General features: G+C 52.4%; 2 protein-coding genes across 7 annotated transcripts; one reads left to right on the forward strand and one right to left on the reverse strand.

The window, feature by feature from the left end:
* The first annotated feature begins 1,085 nt into the window (after positions 1–1,085).
* On the forward strand, positions 1,086–8,580 carry RNF14 (ring finger protein 14). 6 transcript variants are annotated; one of them, XM_058815298.1, is made up of 10 exons: positions 1,234–1,324; positions 1,894–2,023; positions 2,548–2,729; positions 3,230–3,381; positions 3,659–4,186; positions 4,975–5,203; positions 5,837–6,009; positions 6,514–6,644; positions 7,206–7,285; positions 7,978–8,580. In XM_058815298.1, the coding sequence occupies exons 3-9, from the start codon at positions 2,576–2,578 to the stop codon at positions 7,264–7,266; spliced, it is 1,428 nt and encodes a 475-aa protein (XP_058671281.1). In that variant the 5' UTR covers positions 1,234–1,324; positions 1,894–2,023; positions 2,548–2,575; the 3' UTR covers positions 7,267–7,285; positions 7,978–8,580. The 6 variants fall into 6 exon arrangements, with proteins under 6 accessions (XP_058671278.1, XP_058671280.1, XP_058671281.1 ...); XM_058815294.1 differs by lacking the exon at positions 7,978–8,580 and having other exon boundaries at positions 7,206–7,820; XM_058815296.1 differs by lacking the exon at positions 7,978–8,580 and having other exon boundaries at positions 1,253–1,324; positions 1,897–2,023; positions 7,206–7,820.
* Positions 8,581–8,998: 418 nt separating this feature from the next.
* On the reverse strand, positions 8,999–13,580 carry GNPDA1 (glucosamine-6-phosphate deaminase 1). The gene is made up of 6 exons (XM_058815334.1): positions 13,341–13,580; positions 13,166–13,267; positions 11,862–12,044; positions 11,143–11,327; positions 10,431–10,605; positions 8,999–10,161 (listed from the first exon to the last, which is right to left on the reverse strand). Exons 1-6 carry the CDS (start codon positions 13,462–13,464, stop codon positions 10,064–10,066), a joined length of 867 nt encoding a protein of 288 aa, XP_058671317.1. The 5' UTR covers positions 13,465–13,580; the 3' UTR covers positions 8,999–10,063.
* Positions 13,581–13,809: the final 229 nt, after the last annotated feature.

The raw sequence follows: 13,809 nt of genomic DNA on the forward strand, positions 1-13,809 counted from the left end.
TCCATTTTTAATGTCCAGGCTGAGTCAATTCTCCCTTGAAGGAGGGAGACAGCAACATCTGAAGTCTGATTTGCACCCTGCTCTTCCCTTTCCCTGTGGATTGCAGCACTGGCACTCCAGGGAGGGCAGGGGAGAGCAAAGGCAGAGTCTTCCATTGCTCTTGGTTTGGTGTGAATGCCTGCTCTGGACTCACTCTGATTTGCACTGGAACAGTTGATGGTTACAGGAGGTTTGCAGAGCAGGGGGTGGCTCATCAGCACCTTTATTCCTTAGCCCAGACTGCAGATCAGACTCAGAATGTGCTCCTGGACAGGGGAGTGGGTTTCTCACAAACTCCCCAGCTGATTAGGCCCTGTAAACTCCTTGTCTTTAGTTAAATTAGCTGCTTGTAGAAAGAGTGAATATTTGTATTTCAGCTGCCTATGCTGATAGTTGATTCTGACTTGTTCCTAACTTTTTCTGGCAGGGGTATGCTTGCTTCCACGAGGCCTTCATTTGGAATGCTTGGTTTTTTGTTTTGGTTTCTTTTTTTCCAGGAAAACCAAGAACTGATGGATATGTTGGTTTGGTTTGGTTTTTTTTTTTTTTTTTTTTTTTCTATGAGCTTTATACAATGAATTGCTTCTAGTACTGATTGTCATTAAACTTGCAAAAATTAATTTGTATGTGTTAAAATCCAAAGCTGAAAAACACCCATTCAGTTATTGCAAGAAATAAATGCACTGGATTCTACTGGATCACCTGCTGCAGCTGTTGATTGCAATGCAGAGGGGCCGGGGTGGAGGGAAGGGCTGTGTGTCCCTGGTTCTTGGGGTGTGCGGGGAGCCCTGCCGGGCTGCTCCGGGGCTGTGCGGCTTCCCACGGGGTGTGGATGGGTGCGGCGGCTGTGATTCATTCCACTCCCTGGAATGAATCACAGCCATGGAATGCCCCGCGTTAGAAGGGAGCCACAGGGCTCAGTGAGTTCAGTTCCTGCCCCTGCTCAGCGCTCCCACCGTGCCCGTTCCGGGGGAGCCAGCCCAGTGCCCGAGCCCCGCTGCTGGAGGCGCCGCTCTCTGCCCGCTCGGTCGCTGCCGGGGCCGGGGAGGGGCGGCAGGCGGGGCCCGGAGCGGCACCGAGCACCCCGGGCTGGGCCGGCCGGGCCCTCCCGGCCGCCGGGGGAGCTGCGGGGCCGGGCCGGCGCCTCCTCCGCCCGCCGGCGCTTCCCGTCCCTTCCCTTCCCTTTCCGTCCCTCCCCGCCGCCGCTCCGCGAGGGGCAGCGCCGGGCTCCCTTCGCTTTCCCCGGCCCGCGCGGCCCGGCCGCGGCTGCCCCGGTGAGGAGCAGGTGAGGAGCAGGTGCGGCGGGGCCGGGCCGGGTCGGGCCGGGCTGTCCCCCCGGGGCCGGGTCGGGCCGGGCAGCGCTGTCCCCCCGGGGCCGGGCCGGGCCGGGTCGGGCTGTTCTCCCGGGGCTGGTCAGGGTCGGGCTGTTCCCCGGGGCCGGGCCGGACTGGGCAGGGCTGTCCCCGGGGCCGGGCCGGGCTGTCACCCCGGGGCCGGGCCGGGCCAGGCAGGGCTGTACCACCGGGGCCGGGTCGGGCTGTTCTCCCGGAGCTGGTCAGGGTCGGGCTGTTCCCCGCGGCCGGGCCGGACTGGGCAGGGCTGTCCCCGGGGCCGGGCCGGACTGGGCAGGGCTGTCCCCCCGCGCCGGGCCGGGGCGCAGCGGCGGCAGCGGCCGGAGCCGCCGTAGCCGCGGGGAGCTGGGCCTGGAGCGCGGGGTCGGGCCCGCAGCTCGGTCCTCGCTGCTGCTGCGGCTGGAAATGAGCCCCGAGCCCTGGGCGAGCCGTCGGGCCCGGGGCACTGGGGGGACTCTCACCCCGAGCCCGGGCTGACGGTGGTGCTGGTGTGTGTCCGCAGCAGCCCCGGGCCGGGTGCTCCCCTCAGCAGCGCCCTGCCCCTGCCTGGAGCCAGGAGTAGCGGCCGACCCCGGAGGGGTGCTCGGGGAGCGGCCCCGCGGCCCGGCCTCCGCGCTGCTCTGACCCGAAAGGTAACTCAGCAAATAAAGCCTCAAACTGGCTTGATTTCCCCAAATGTGGAGCTGAGATGCTCCACGAGTGCATCTACAAGATGCCCGTGCGGGATTTGAATCTTTTTCTGATATTTTCAATCACAAATGGGACTGTTTCCTTGTTTGTGTTAGAGCACTGGACAAGAGCTACGGTTACTAATTAATTTCTCCCGTGCTTTTGGGGGGTCTGTTTTCTTCCAAACATCAGTGAAATGTCCCTGTGTCACCCGTTCCGTCTCCATATTTCATTATTTCCCTCCTTACACAGGGAGGGAAACACAGTTTGCTTTCTGACTTTTAAATATTCTGTTGGGGATTTTAAAAAAATGTTATAAAGCTACCAATATTTTTTTCAGCCTGTAAAATACCTTAATTATATTGCACATTGTTTTAGATTTTTTTTTCTAAAGCTTAGCTGGGTTTTTCTGAAGTTTACTATGCTATAAAATAGCTGCCTCAGATTGATAATTTGAATTGGATTGTTAACTTGGTTGATGTTGCAGAGTGGTGGCAACTCTACAGAAAAGTTAAATGTCTTCAGAGGACAAGGAGGCTCAGGAGGACGAGCTGCTGGCTCTGGCCAGCATCTACGATGAGGATGAGTTTAAGAGAGCAGAGTCTGCCCAAGGAGGAGAAACAAGAATTTGTGTGGAGTTGCCTCAAGACTTCAAAATTTTTGTGAGGGGTGAGTTGAGATGTTTTGTGTTATCCCAAGGGAGGCTTTACCGAGCTCAGGTGGTTGCTGGGGAGTGACTTGAGGGAGCAGTGATGGGACAAAGCTGTGGCTCACCCTCTGCTGTGCTTGTTGGAGATTGTGTTTGAGCAGTTTAATCCTCATACACAGAACATCCTCAGTAAACTCTGAAATCACAGATGAGTAGTAGCACTTCTTCAGAATAATTAAGTTCATTTATTGGGTTTTATTCCCCTGAGGATTTGTTTCCAGGCCCCTGGTTTGTGCAGAATCTGACATTTCACAGTGCTGCTGTTTAACTTCTTTAATTACAGACCTTCAACCCTTGACATTTTCCTGTACTGAGAGTTTTGTTGTTTAGGGTGGAACAAATAGTTTTAACCCCAGAAATCCATCAAATTAACAGACATTGGGTGCTGTCAGAAACAGCAACAGTTGGTTCATTTTTATTTTTCTGTTATTTCTCCTGTGCCTCGGTGGCCCTGGCTCAGGCAGTTCCACAGAGAATCTCCAGGGCAGTGGCTTCGAGTACTCCGTGAGCTTCCTGCCTCCCCTCGTGCTGAATTTCGAGCTCCCACCTGACTACCCATCGACCTCCCCGCCCGTGTTCACCCTCAGTGGGAAATGGCTCTCCCAGGCCCAGGTTTGCAGGGGATTTTGTACATTTTGACTCCTAAGTTAATAATTAGCAAAGTAAAAAAACAATGACGTTGCTTCTGTTGGCTCTTCTCTTGTCTCTTGCTGGTTTGTATTTGATTACTATTCTGAGGAGGGAGAACTTGCGTCTGTGAGAACTACTTTGTTCAGCATAAAAACTGCTGAGTGTGAAGTCAAAGTTTGCTCTAAGGACTGTGTGAGGGGAGGAGCCCAGTGAGGAGTTACAAACTTCCTGAAATCAGGAATTCTTTGTTCTCTCCCAGCTCAGCGCCCTTTGCAAGCACTTGGACAATGTGTGGGAAGAGAACCGAGGCTGTGTGGTGCTGTTTGCCTGGATGCAGTTTCTGAAGGAGGAAACACTGAATTACCTGAATATTTCATCGCCATATGAGCTGAAAATGTGCCCTCAGGGGAAGGGGCAGGGCCGGACAGCAGCGGGGCCCCTCGAGGCTGGGAAGGACTCTGGGGGTGCCACGGGCTCTGCCACAGCTGAGGAGGAAACCGTGGATGCCAGGGCTGTGCAGGATGTGGAGTCCTTGTCCAGTCTGATCAGGGAGATCTTGGACTTCGACCAGGCCCAGAGGAGGAAGTGCTTTAACAGTAAGATGTACTCGTGCAGTATCTGCTTCTGTGAGAAGCGGGGCAGTGAGTGCATGCGCTTCCCCGAGTGCAGCCACGTGTACTGCAAGGTCTGCCTGAAGGACTACTTTGAGATCCAGATCAGGGATGGGCAGGTGCACTGCCTCAACTGCCCCGAGCCCAAGTGTTCTTCTGTCGCCACTCCAGGCCAGGTAATTCCCGTGCATGGGGGCTGGGAGCTCTGGAACCCAACCTGAGTTCAGGGCCTGGCTCTGCATGCTGGGCATTGGCAGTCACAGAGTCATTTGTGTCAGAAAAGATCCCCAAGGTCACCAAGTTCAGCCTTTGACCCAGTCCCACCATGTCATGAAGTGCCACATCCTTGGGCACCTCCAGGATGGGCACTCCAACCCTCCCTGGGCAGTTCCAGCGCCTGAGCCCCCTTTCCATGGGGAAATTCCTGCTGTGCCCACCCTGATCCTGCCCTGAGCTCCCTTTCCATGGGGAAATTCCTGCTGTGCCCACCCTGAGCCTGCCCTGAGCCCCCTTTCCATGGGGAAATTCCTGCTGTGCCCACCCTGAGCCTGCCCTGAGCCCCCTTTCCATGGGGAAATTCCTGCTGTGCCCACCCTGAACCTGCCCTGGCCCAGCCTGAGGCCGTTCCCTCTCCTGTCCCTGTTCCATGGGAGCAGATCCTTGACTCCCTGTGACCTGCTGGAGAATCCCAAGTGGATTCATCCGAGCTCTTGGTACCTTGTCAGTGACTTGCTGTCTGTTGCTGCAGCAGGCTCAGAATTACAGATGCAAGGAGTCAGGGAATCCCAGATGGGAAGGGACCTTAAAGCCCACCCAGTGCCATGGCAGGGACACCTCCCAGTGTCCCAGGTGCTCCCAGCCTTGGGCACTGCCAGGGATGCAGGGGCAGCCCCAGCTGCTGTGGGCAGCTGTGCCAGGCCTGGGTGTGTGGGTGAGGATTTGTTCCCTTGGGCTGTGTTGGCAGGTGAAGGAGCTGGTTGGGGAGGAGCTGTTTGCCCGCTATGACCGCCTGCTGCTGCAGTCCAGCCTGGACCTGATGGCTGACGTGGTTTACTGCCCCCGGCCCAGCTGCCAGACGCCCGTGATGCAGGAGCCCGGCTGCACCATGGGCATCTGCTCCTGCTGCAACTACGCCTTCTGCACCCTCTGCAAGATGACCTACCACGGGGTGTCCCCCTGCAAGGTCACTGCAGGTCAGTCACCTCCCCCTGGGCTCCACGGTCACACCCGCACGCTGCTAAATTGGGGTGGCAAAGTCCAGAGCTGGGCAAGGCAGCTCCTCACCCTGGGCTTTCTGAAAAGTGCATTCCTTTGGAATCACATTCCTTTGGGGCTGCTTGGACTGGGGGAGTTTTCTGCTGGCAATTAAATGTTCCTTGGGTGAGACTCCTCAGCTCTGGAGCTCCCTAAACTGCTGCTTGTCAAATGCTGAGAGGCTGTAGCAGGGGAAGAATTCCTTTATATTTTCAGTATTTTGTATTGCCAAAGTTAATACTGGAATCAGGTGGAAGCTTCTCTCTTTAGCCTTAAAATCCTGTGAGAGAATTTCATTAAATATGTAGTCAGAAAAAAATATTTCCATTTTCAGTTTATCTTACATTGTTCCAATTCCATCAACAGGTGTCTTTTATAATAAAACAGTGTAAAACTGCTGAGTGTTGGGGCTGAGTGGTTTTAATAGTATCATCTTATATATTTTAATAGTTTTCTTGCTTTTTAATTCATGACATTATTGTTCTTTGAGAATCTTTGTGCTGCAATTAGCTGGACTTGTAAATCTAATATCTTAAAAAAGCTGTCTGGTTTGGTTTGATTTTGCCCCCCAGAGAAATTAATAGAATTGAGGAATGAATACTTAGAAGCAGATGAGACAACTAAAAGATTTTTGGAACAACGCTATGGCAAGAGAATGTTTCAGAAAACCCTGGAGGAGATGGAGAGTGAGAAATGGCTGGTGAAGAACTCCAAGTCTTGTCCTTGCTGTAGGACCCCCATCGAGGTGAGTGAGGAGGGAAAGGCTGGGGATCATGGAGCAGAAAACCCACAGGGAGGCAGTTCTGGGTGTGTTGGAGCCTCTAGGGAGAGGAAATCTCTAGGAAACATTAAGAGAACTTTCCATTTCTGTGTGACATGGAAAACGAGGTGGGGTGATATTTGTGGATCCCAAGGACTGGAGTACAAACAGTGACCGGTGGTCAGGCTCCCGCACTGAACAAATCCAGGCTGACTCTGGATCTACATGAATCCTTTTGTTTTCCTGGTGTTTCAGGGTACCTCTGGTTCACACTAGAGCTGGAAATCAATCTAGCTTCAGAAAAATACAGATTTCCAGTATAACCAGTTTGCAGTGCTGGGATCCCAGCTCCCAGTGAAAGTGTCAGAGTGTGGTGGGGCAGGGGGCTGTGCTCACTGACTGCTGTGCTTGTGGGGGCTGCTGGCAGAGAGGGACTGAGGCCTGCCACAGTGGGGCTCTGTTAGCACCAGTTCTTGGTTTTTCCCCCAGAAACTGGATGGCTGTAACAAGATGACCTGCACAGCGTGCATGCAGTACTTCTGCTGGGTCTGCATGCGCTCCCTGTCCCGCACCAACCCCTACCAGCACTTCGACGACCCCTCCTCGCCCTGCTTCAACAGGTGGGTGCTCAGGGACCCCTCCTCTGCTGGACACACATTGCTACTTCTCCTTACAGCCTCTCCCATTTCTTACCTGAAATGTGTAGCTGCAGTTTAAGGCACAGTTTCTCCTCTCAGATATTGGCACTAACAGTAAAAACCAGGAGTGATTCAGGATATGGCTTTGCTTTTTTAAGAACTTTGGTTTTAAAATTCTGGAGGAGTCTTCTGAGCCTGTTCTGATTTTTTTTGGTCAGGTCATGGCCTCACCCTTTCTGTGCTGAGTTTTCCTGAGTGTTTCCCTGGCAATGCTCAGGAGCAGCTCGAGGATTTGGGAAGGAGCTGCAGAGTTGCCTGACATTCCCTTGGGAAGAGCCAAGGGACAGAGGTGCTGCTGTGGGACAGGTGATAGCAGGGGGACAATGGCAGCCTCTCTTGCCCCTTCCACAGGGCATGGATGGTGGTTTGTGATAACTGAAAAAACTAAGGGAACTTGCTGTACTGTTGTTGCATTTAGGGTGGTACTTTTTTAACGTATTTTACTTTTTTATGCGCTGGTGTCACTGATTTTCTGTCTTGCAGATTGTTTCAAGACGTGCATATTGACAATGGGGGGTTCTGGGAAGGAGGTGATGATCATTAGCTTCCTCCAGCACCAAAAGGTGAACAAACCAGAGACAGATGCTTTTTGTGTGTCCTTTGTTTGCTTTTCACTTCCATTGTGTGACAGAAGAGTGGTAACTGCACTGCAGGACACACCTCAGAACCTATTGCCAAAACCAAAGGAGACCTTGTCCCCGTCCTGGGATCAGGATCATCATGGAATGCTCAAACAAACATGTCCTCTATTAAAGTCAGAAATTGGAAGACCATTGGAAAAATATATACCAAGAAGTGCCCCTTTTTTAAAAGCCAACAGACAAAACTGAAGCCTCAAATGCTGGAAGTATTTTGGGGGTTTCTTCTAGGGAGACTGACCCTTGAATCTTGAATATTTTGGGGTTTGGCGTGGTTTGCTGGAGCTGTAGTGCTCTCTCTGAGGCTGCTTGGACTGGGGCAGTTTTCTGATACAATACAGAAAATTGCTGCTGTATTCAGCAACAAAGTTGTTGCTTTTATGAATTTCCTGATGTGCTTCTCTGAAAAGCAGCTCCTGGCTGTGTCACTGGTACTTTGTAATGACATTAAAGCTGATTATACCCAACCCTTCTCGTTGGCTGCTGTGCCTGAGCCTTTGCACCCCTGAGAGCTGGGGCAGAGAATGACCAACAGCCATTTCCAGGGGTTTCTGTGAGGTTGGTGGCTCCCTGTGTTGCTGCTGGATCCCTCACGGTGCCTGTCCTTGTTTTGGCAGGGACGAGTGCCAAGGCAGTGAGCTGAGGATGTGCCCAGTGAGAGGGTGAAAAATATCAGGAAGAGATGAACTTGAATTCTTCAAGATACTGACAATTACCTTGTGTTCTCAGTTGATGAAGTAATTTATTTTTCATTTACTCTTCATATAAGAAATTTGATTGTTGATATTTTTGCTTCTGGACTAGATTCTTTATTTCCACTGGTTTTGCACTTCAAATTATTGCGGCACCAAATTGTTTCCCTTAAAATCTCAGCAAGTGGTTTTGAGAGTATGAAGGTGATTACTGGAGGCAAACACTGATTTTTTTTACAAGTTTTTCCACTTGCAGAACAGTCTAAAAGTTTATTTGCAAACTAAAGCTGCCTGTGCTGTGTTCAAGTGCAGCAGGGCCTGGATGGAAAGCTCTGGAGCTGAGACTCCTCAGGAACTGTGTGTGATCACAGCTCACTCAGTTCTGACTGAATTAATGAATTTATCCTGGGATGTGTGGCCAAAATGAGTGGTGCTGCAGTTCCCTGTGCAGAGGAGGAGTCTGCACTCTTGGAACTGGCACAGGGATTGTAAGGATGGAAGGAAGAGCAAATCTCACCTCAGCTGAATCTCTAGGTCAGTGTGTAGGAAAAGTCTATGGTGTGTAAGGTTTGAGTTGTTTCCTGCACCTTTCACACGCACTAAATTCACTTTAAGATGATAAACACAGTGTCCCTCTTTGTCTTCCTTGTGGCATGGATTTGGCAGCACAGGTGTGCCCAGGTGCTCCTGGGGGTGGGACAGCCCAGAGCTCCCACCTGGAGCTGGCAGGGATTCTGTTCATGGTATTTAGTGCATGCACAGTGCCCTCCCACCCGAGGGCCCTGCTGCTCCCTCTGAGGAAACACTGGGCAAGGAAGGGGGGAGCAGCATAGCTCTTCCACCAAACTGCCTCCAGGACAGCTTTGCTACCATCAGCACACTGAGACCGAGCACCAGACACAGTCAAATGTCACCATTTAAAAAATTAAAGACATTTAGTGGAGAAAGTTACGTTACAGATCAACTTACAAAACTTCTGTATAAAGAAAATAAATGCTGCCCAGTTTTCTTGCCCCTTGTGTGAGAGCACTGGACAGAAATCCCAGGAGTCACATTTCAGAATTGGAGGAGTCTTGGCTGTTGTCCACCTGTGTGAGGTGTCTGTAATGAAACAGAGGCTGAAGCCAGTGGGAACAGAGTGTTTCCTTTGGGGCTGGTTTGGCTTCTCCTTAGAGAAACTGAAAATTCTGAAGAAGAGAGAGCACCAGGCATAGCAAATCATCCCTGGGCCTGACACAGTGCCATCCTCAGGTGCCTGAGCTGCACCCTGGACCCCCTGGGGGGGATGCTGCTGGAGCCTCTTCTGCTGAGGGGTCTCAAGTCCAACATGTGGCCCAGAGCAGGGCTCAGCCAGGGCTTTATCCAGTCAGGTCTTGGCAACCTCCCAAGGAGAGAGAGCCATGGGGATGCTGTCCCACTGCTTGGCAGCTCCCACAGTGAGTGGGGTTTTATCCTCTCCAGCGTGAGCATCGTGTCTCCACTCCCACCCCACTGTCCCTTCTCTTCTTCCCCCTGGCTCCATCTTCTTGCTGCCCTCTCCTGGCTGTGGCTGCTGCTCTGAGCTTTCCCTTCTCCAGCTGGACAATCCTCTTTTCCAGGATTCTAATGCAAGTGTTTCATGGAGGATGAAGGAATAACAGGAGATACTTGTCCTAATTGCAAGGAATACACCCCAAAGTTATCACCCACTTGTTTCTGAAATATTGTACTTTCATTTATCCTCACATTTCAGTTCTGCAGTCTGTGATTACAGCCAGTTCACAGATCAAACAATTCATTCTTCATTTCCTTCAGAGAATGAGTTGGTGGCAGAAGTTTGTGGAACACAGAACACTGGCTGCCATCCTCCTTTGGTTAATTAAGGCAGGTGTTTGGCATCTGTCTCTTTAATTGAGAGAAGGAACCACATGATCATTCTGCTAATTTAAAAACAAATATGAGATCAGTTTCTGCAGCAATTCCCTTTTGTCCCAGCTGTTTTCAGCAGCTGGTTCAGCACTGCCCCAGCACATTAATCACTGTATGGCTTCTTGGACTGGCTTCTCTCTGCTCCCATCTCCTTCATGCTGTACAAGGGCTCCACGAGCTTGTTGTGAACCATCATTAAACCTAATCGAGAGAGTCAAAATGCAATTTAAATAGACATAATAAAGGAAAGTTCTCCTTCATTGGGTGCTAATGGAATTAGGCATTACTGTTGTCCTTGTGCCTTTGCTCCCACACCAAGCATTAAGCATTTACCTTCACACATACTACTGTGATATCATTAAGGAATATACTCCTTTGGGAGTTACTTATACAGCAACACCTCTGCAAAGCATGGCTTGTGGCTCCTAAAAGTGTAACAGAGCAGCTGCCTGGCCTGGTCAAACATTCACCTTTGAAGTACTTCACTGTTTTGACTTTGAGCTCCAGCGTGGCGTCCTCGTCGCACACGAACACGGTGTTGGGGTGCTGCTGGAAGGCCGACACCGTCCACATGTGGTTCACACCATCCTCGATGGCTTTGTACAGAGCAAAGGCTTTGTGGGCTCCCGTGATCAGGATCATCACCTGCACCCCCAGACAGAGAGGGGCAGTCAGGGAGAGCCCACCCACAGCCTGCCAAGCTGAGAGTGGGGACACCCCTGCCACCCTCCCCACCGCCACTTCTCTGTGCTGCTGCTGCTGCTCTGGCTGCTTCAGCTCTCAGTGAAATCACAGCCTGCTGGGTCACTGCAGTGATCCTTTGGGCACCTGGACACTGAGATTTCACAAGTGCAGGTCAAGAACAGACTCCAGTAAAAGTGGTTCCACACAGTTTCATGACCTGCTGGTGTGACATTAAGTCTCCAGTTACTCTCCAGGTGAGACTCCTAACCAAAGACACCCTCCCAAACCTTCCTGGGCTGCTGCAGGGTTACACAAACACAAGTGCCAGCAGAGAAGGAGCAAGAGCCTCTCCATGGTGTTGCAGGGTGCCAGAGGACAGGAGCATCAGGTATTCTGTGGCAGGAATACCCTACACCAGAGGACACATGGCTGCTCCATAACAGGATAACTTTTGGCTGCTCCAGAGGAACTGCAGGAAGCCACTTCTTATTTCCTCACCTCTCTGGCATCCATGACAGTGCCTACTCCAACTGTCAGAGCCATGGTGGGCACTTTGGAGAGGTCACCATCAAAGAACCTGGCATTGGCCAGGATGGTGTCCATGGCCAAGGTCTTCACTCGTGTCCTGGACACCAGACTGGATCCCGGCTCGTTGAAGGCGATGTGACCGTCGGGGCCGATGCCTGGACAGGGACAGTGACAGCACAGGGTCAGCTGTGGCAGCAGAGCCAGCAGCTCTCCCAGACAGTGCTCCCAGGAACACAGAGCTGAGAAAAACCCCTGCAGTTCCTGTGCTCCAGCTCAGATTTGTGTCTGCTAGGAACAACCAGGCAATGCCCTGATTGCGCTGGGACAATGACAGACAAAGGAGGTGGCAGAACCTTATGGCAAACTGATGGGAAGAGCTTGTGTGGGAAAAGCTACTTCCAGCAGTTTCCTGTTGCCACTGACAATTGATAAATACCTCACATTTGTACAGTTCTAGCCCTTCCCAGACTTCCTGAACAATTCACTGACTGCACTAAAGACCCGAAGCTGGCAGTGGTAGGTGGGGAGACAAGGCTGCCAGGACACTGCAGTGCCCAGGGCCATGGGCTGTGGGGTGGATTTCACTGCAAATGCACTGAAAGTGAACAATCCTGGCAATAAATGAGAGCTGGGGAGGACAGACACAGGTTTGGGATAGGGTTTAGAGGCTGCTCCTCTCGGGTTCTCACCTCCAACAAAGAGCTCGATGCCGCCAGCTGCTTTGATTTTCTCCTCAAATGCATCACACTCTGCCTGGAGATCAGGGGCGTTTCCATCCAAGATGTGGACGTTTTCTGGTGAGATGTCAATGTGCTTGAAGAAGTTATTCCACATGAAGGAATGGTAACTTTCTGGGTGATCCCTCGGGAGGCCTGGTAACAGAACACACAGGACTGAGGCCAACTGGAACAGTATCACCCATAACAAAGCCCTTCCACAGCCTGCAGTGGCTTCGTGACAGAGCACTGCTCTCTCTGTCCTTTGTCACACCTTCAGCTTTCAGAGTTGTTTCTATTTCCCTAAATACCAGAATTAAAATCAGCTCCTGTAAGACACATGCCCATATTAATATACAATAGATGTTCAAAATGCAGGTGTGTGCTGTGCCTCATCTGTCAGTACCTTTTCAGCCCTTTTCCCATTTCATATTTGTAAGAATTATTTAAAAACTGTGTAGAAGCCTGGGAAATAATAATTATTATATAATTATTGCATATTTACCCACCTTGAATGCTGTAAAGCCACACTGGACTGCTTATTCCCTAATGCTGCTTGACTGGAGTTATTCACAGAAAAAAAACCCTCTTGACCAGGATAAAATTATCATTAGCAAATATTTAGCTTGTATGTTTTTCACCTTTGGATCTATTTCTTCTGAGGAGACTGTTTCACCATGACTTCAGCAATGGCAGTCCTTTGCTGTCTCAGCAGGAGATACCTGAAGGCACTCAGGGGACACACTGGTCTTTGTAAGGGACCTTTATGACCCCCGAGCAAAGGTGGAAGGCAAAGCTGCATGCTGAGCCTGCAGTGATAAGCTGTTCTTGCCCGCTCAGTGCCTGAGGGCAGCTAACACACAGCAGTGTCTGTAACTGTGTGTGCAATACTGGGCAACACCAGCATCCAGTTTGTCCATACGTTTCCAAACCTATTGAAAAATTTCAAATTTTTTCCAGAGGTTTTCCCCTTCACTAATTGTCCCCCTTCACTAATTCCCTGGAGGTGTTTAAGGAAAGAATGGATGTGGCACTCAGAGCCATGGTTCAGCTGACACCGTGGTGTGGGGTCACAGGCTGGACCTGATATCTCAGAGCTCTTTTCCATCCTAACTGATGCTGTAACTCTGTGAATGCTGATGCTGTAACTCTGTGAATGTTGTCCCCCTTACCTGCACAGGTGGATTTCGGGCACCCCAGGCTCTGCCGGGGTAAGGGCCCAGCAGCTCCCTATGGGCAGGGACAAGGGCGACAGGACAGGTGGCTGCGGCACTCACCCACGTACTCGTCCATGTTGAAGGTCTTCACGTACTTGAAGGAGAGGTCCCCGTTGCGGCAGTACTCCACCAGCTTGCTGTAGCAGCCCAGGGGGGTGCTGCCTGCGGGGAGCGGCCGCCTCAGCCGGGGCAGGGCCCGCGCTGGGCCCCGGCCCGGCCGCCCCCCGGCACCCACCTGTGGGCAGCCCCAGCGTGAAGAAGCGCCCGGGGCCGGGCCCGAACTGCACGATGCGGTTGCGGATGTACTTGGCCGCCCACTCGCTGGCCTGAGAGTAATTCTCCAGGATGATGAGCTTCATGGTGAGGCCGTCCGGGACCGCCGCTGCCTCCGCCGGGGATCGCCGCCGCCTCCCGGATCACCGCCGCCGCCCGTGCGGATCAGCCGTGCCCGCAGCCTCCGCTTCCTCCGGCTCGCCCTGCCCGGGATCAGCGCCCCTGTGCCGATCAGCCCTGCCCGCAGCCTCCGCTTCCTCCCGGCTCGCCCTGCCCGGGATCACTTCCGCGGAGGGCGGGGAGCGCCGGGCCCAGCCCCCGGGAGGAACCGGGCAGGGCCGGAGCGGAGCAGCCGAACGGGGCGCCCCGGGAGCAGCGGCTGCCGGGCGGTGCTCGGTGAGTGTCACCGCCCTGCCTGCCGTCCAGGCAAA

Source organism: Ammospiza caudacuta, chromosome 16, assembly GCF_027887145.1.
Source record: "Ammospiza caudacuta isolate bAmmCau1 chromosome 16, bAmmCau1.pri, whole genome shotgun sequence".
In the NCBI taxonomy this organism is placed as follows: domain Eukaryota; kingdom Metazoa; phylum Chordata; class Aves; order Passeriformes; family Passerellidae; genus Ammospiza; species Ammospiza caudacuta.

What these genes read in the sequence shown, in the direction of transcription:
- RNF14 (XM_058815295.1), top strand. Translation starts at nt 2,576, where the DNA reads ATGTCTTCAGAGGACAAGGAGGCTCAGGAGGACGAGCTGCTGGCTCTG. An exon ending in CTTCAAAATTTTTGTGAGGG is followed by an intron (nt 2,730 to 3,229) that starts GTGAGTTGAGAT and finishes GCCCTGGCTCAG; the next exon opens with GCAGTTCCACAGAGAATCTC. An exon ending in CCCCTGCAAGGTCACTGCAG is followed by an intron (nt 5,204 to 5,836) that starts GTCAGTCACCTC and finishes TTTGCCCCCCAG; the next exon opens with AGAAATTAATAGAATTGAGG.
- GNPDA1 (XM_058815334.1), bottom strand. Translation starts at nt 13,464, where the DNA reads ATGAAGCTCATCATCCTGGAGAATTACTCTCAGGCCAGCGAGTGGGCG. An exon ending in CACGCTGGGGCTGCCCACAG is followed by an intron (nt 13,268 to 13,340) that starts GTGGGTGCCGGG and finishes CGCTCCCCGCAG; the next exon opens with GCAGCACCCCCCTGGGCTGC. An exon ending in CTGTCATGGATGCCAGAGAG is followed by an intron (nt 10,606 to 11,142) that starts GTGAGGAAATAA and finishes CTGGGGGTGCAG; the next exon opens with GTGATGATCCTGATCACGGG.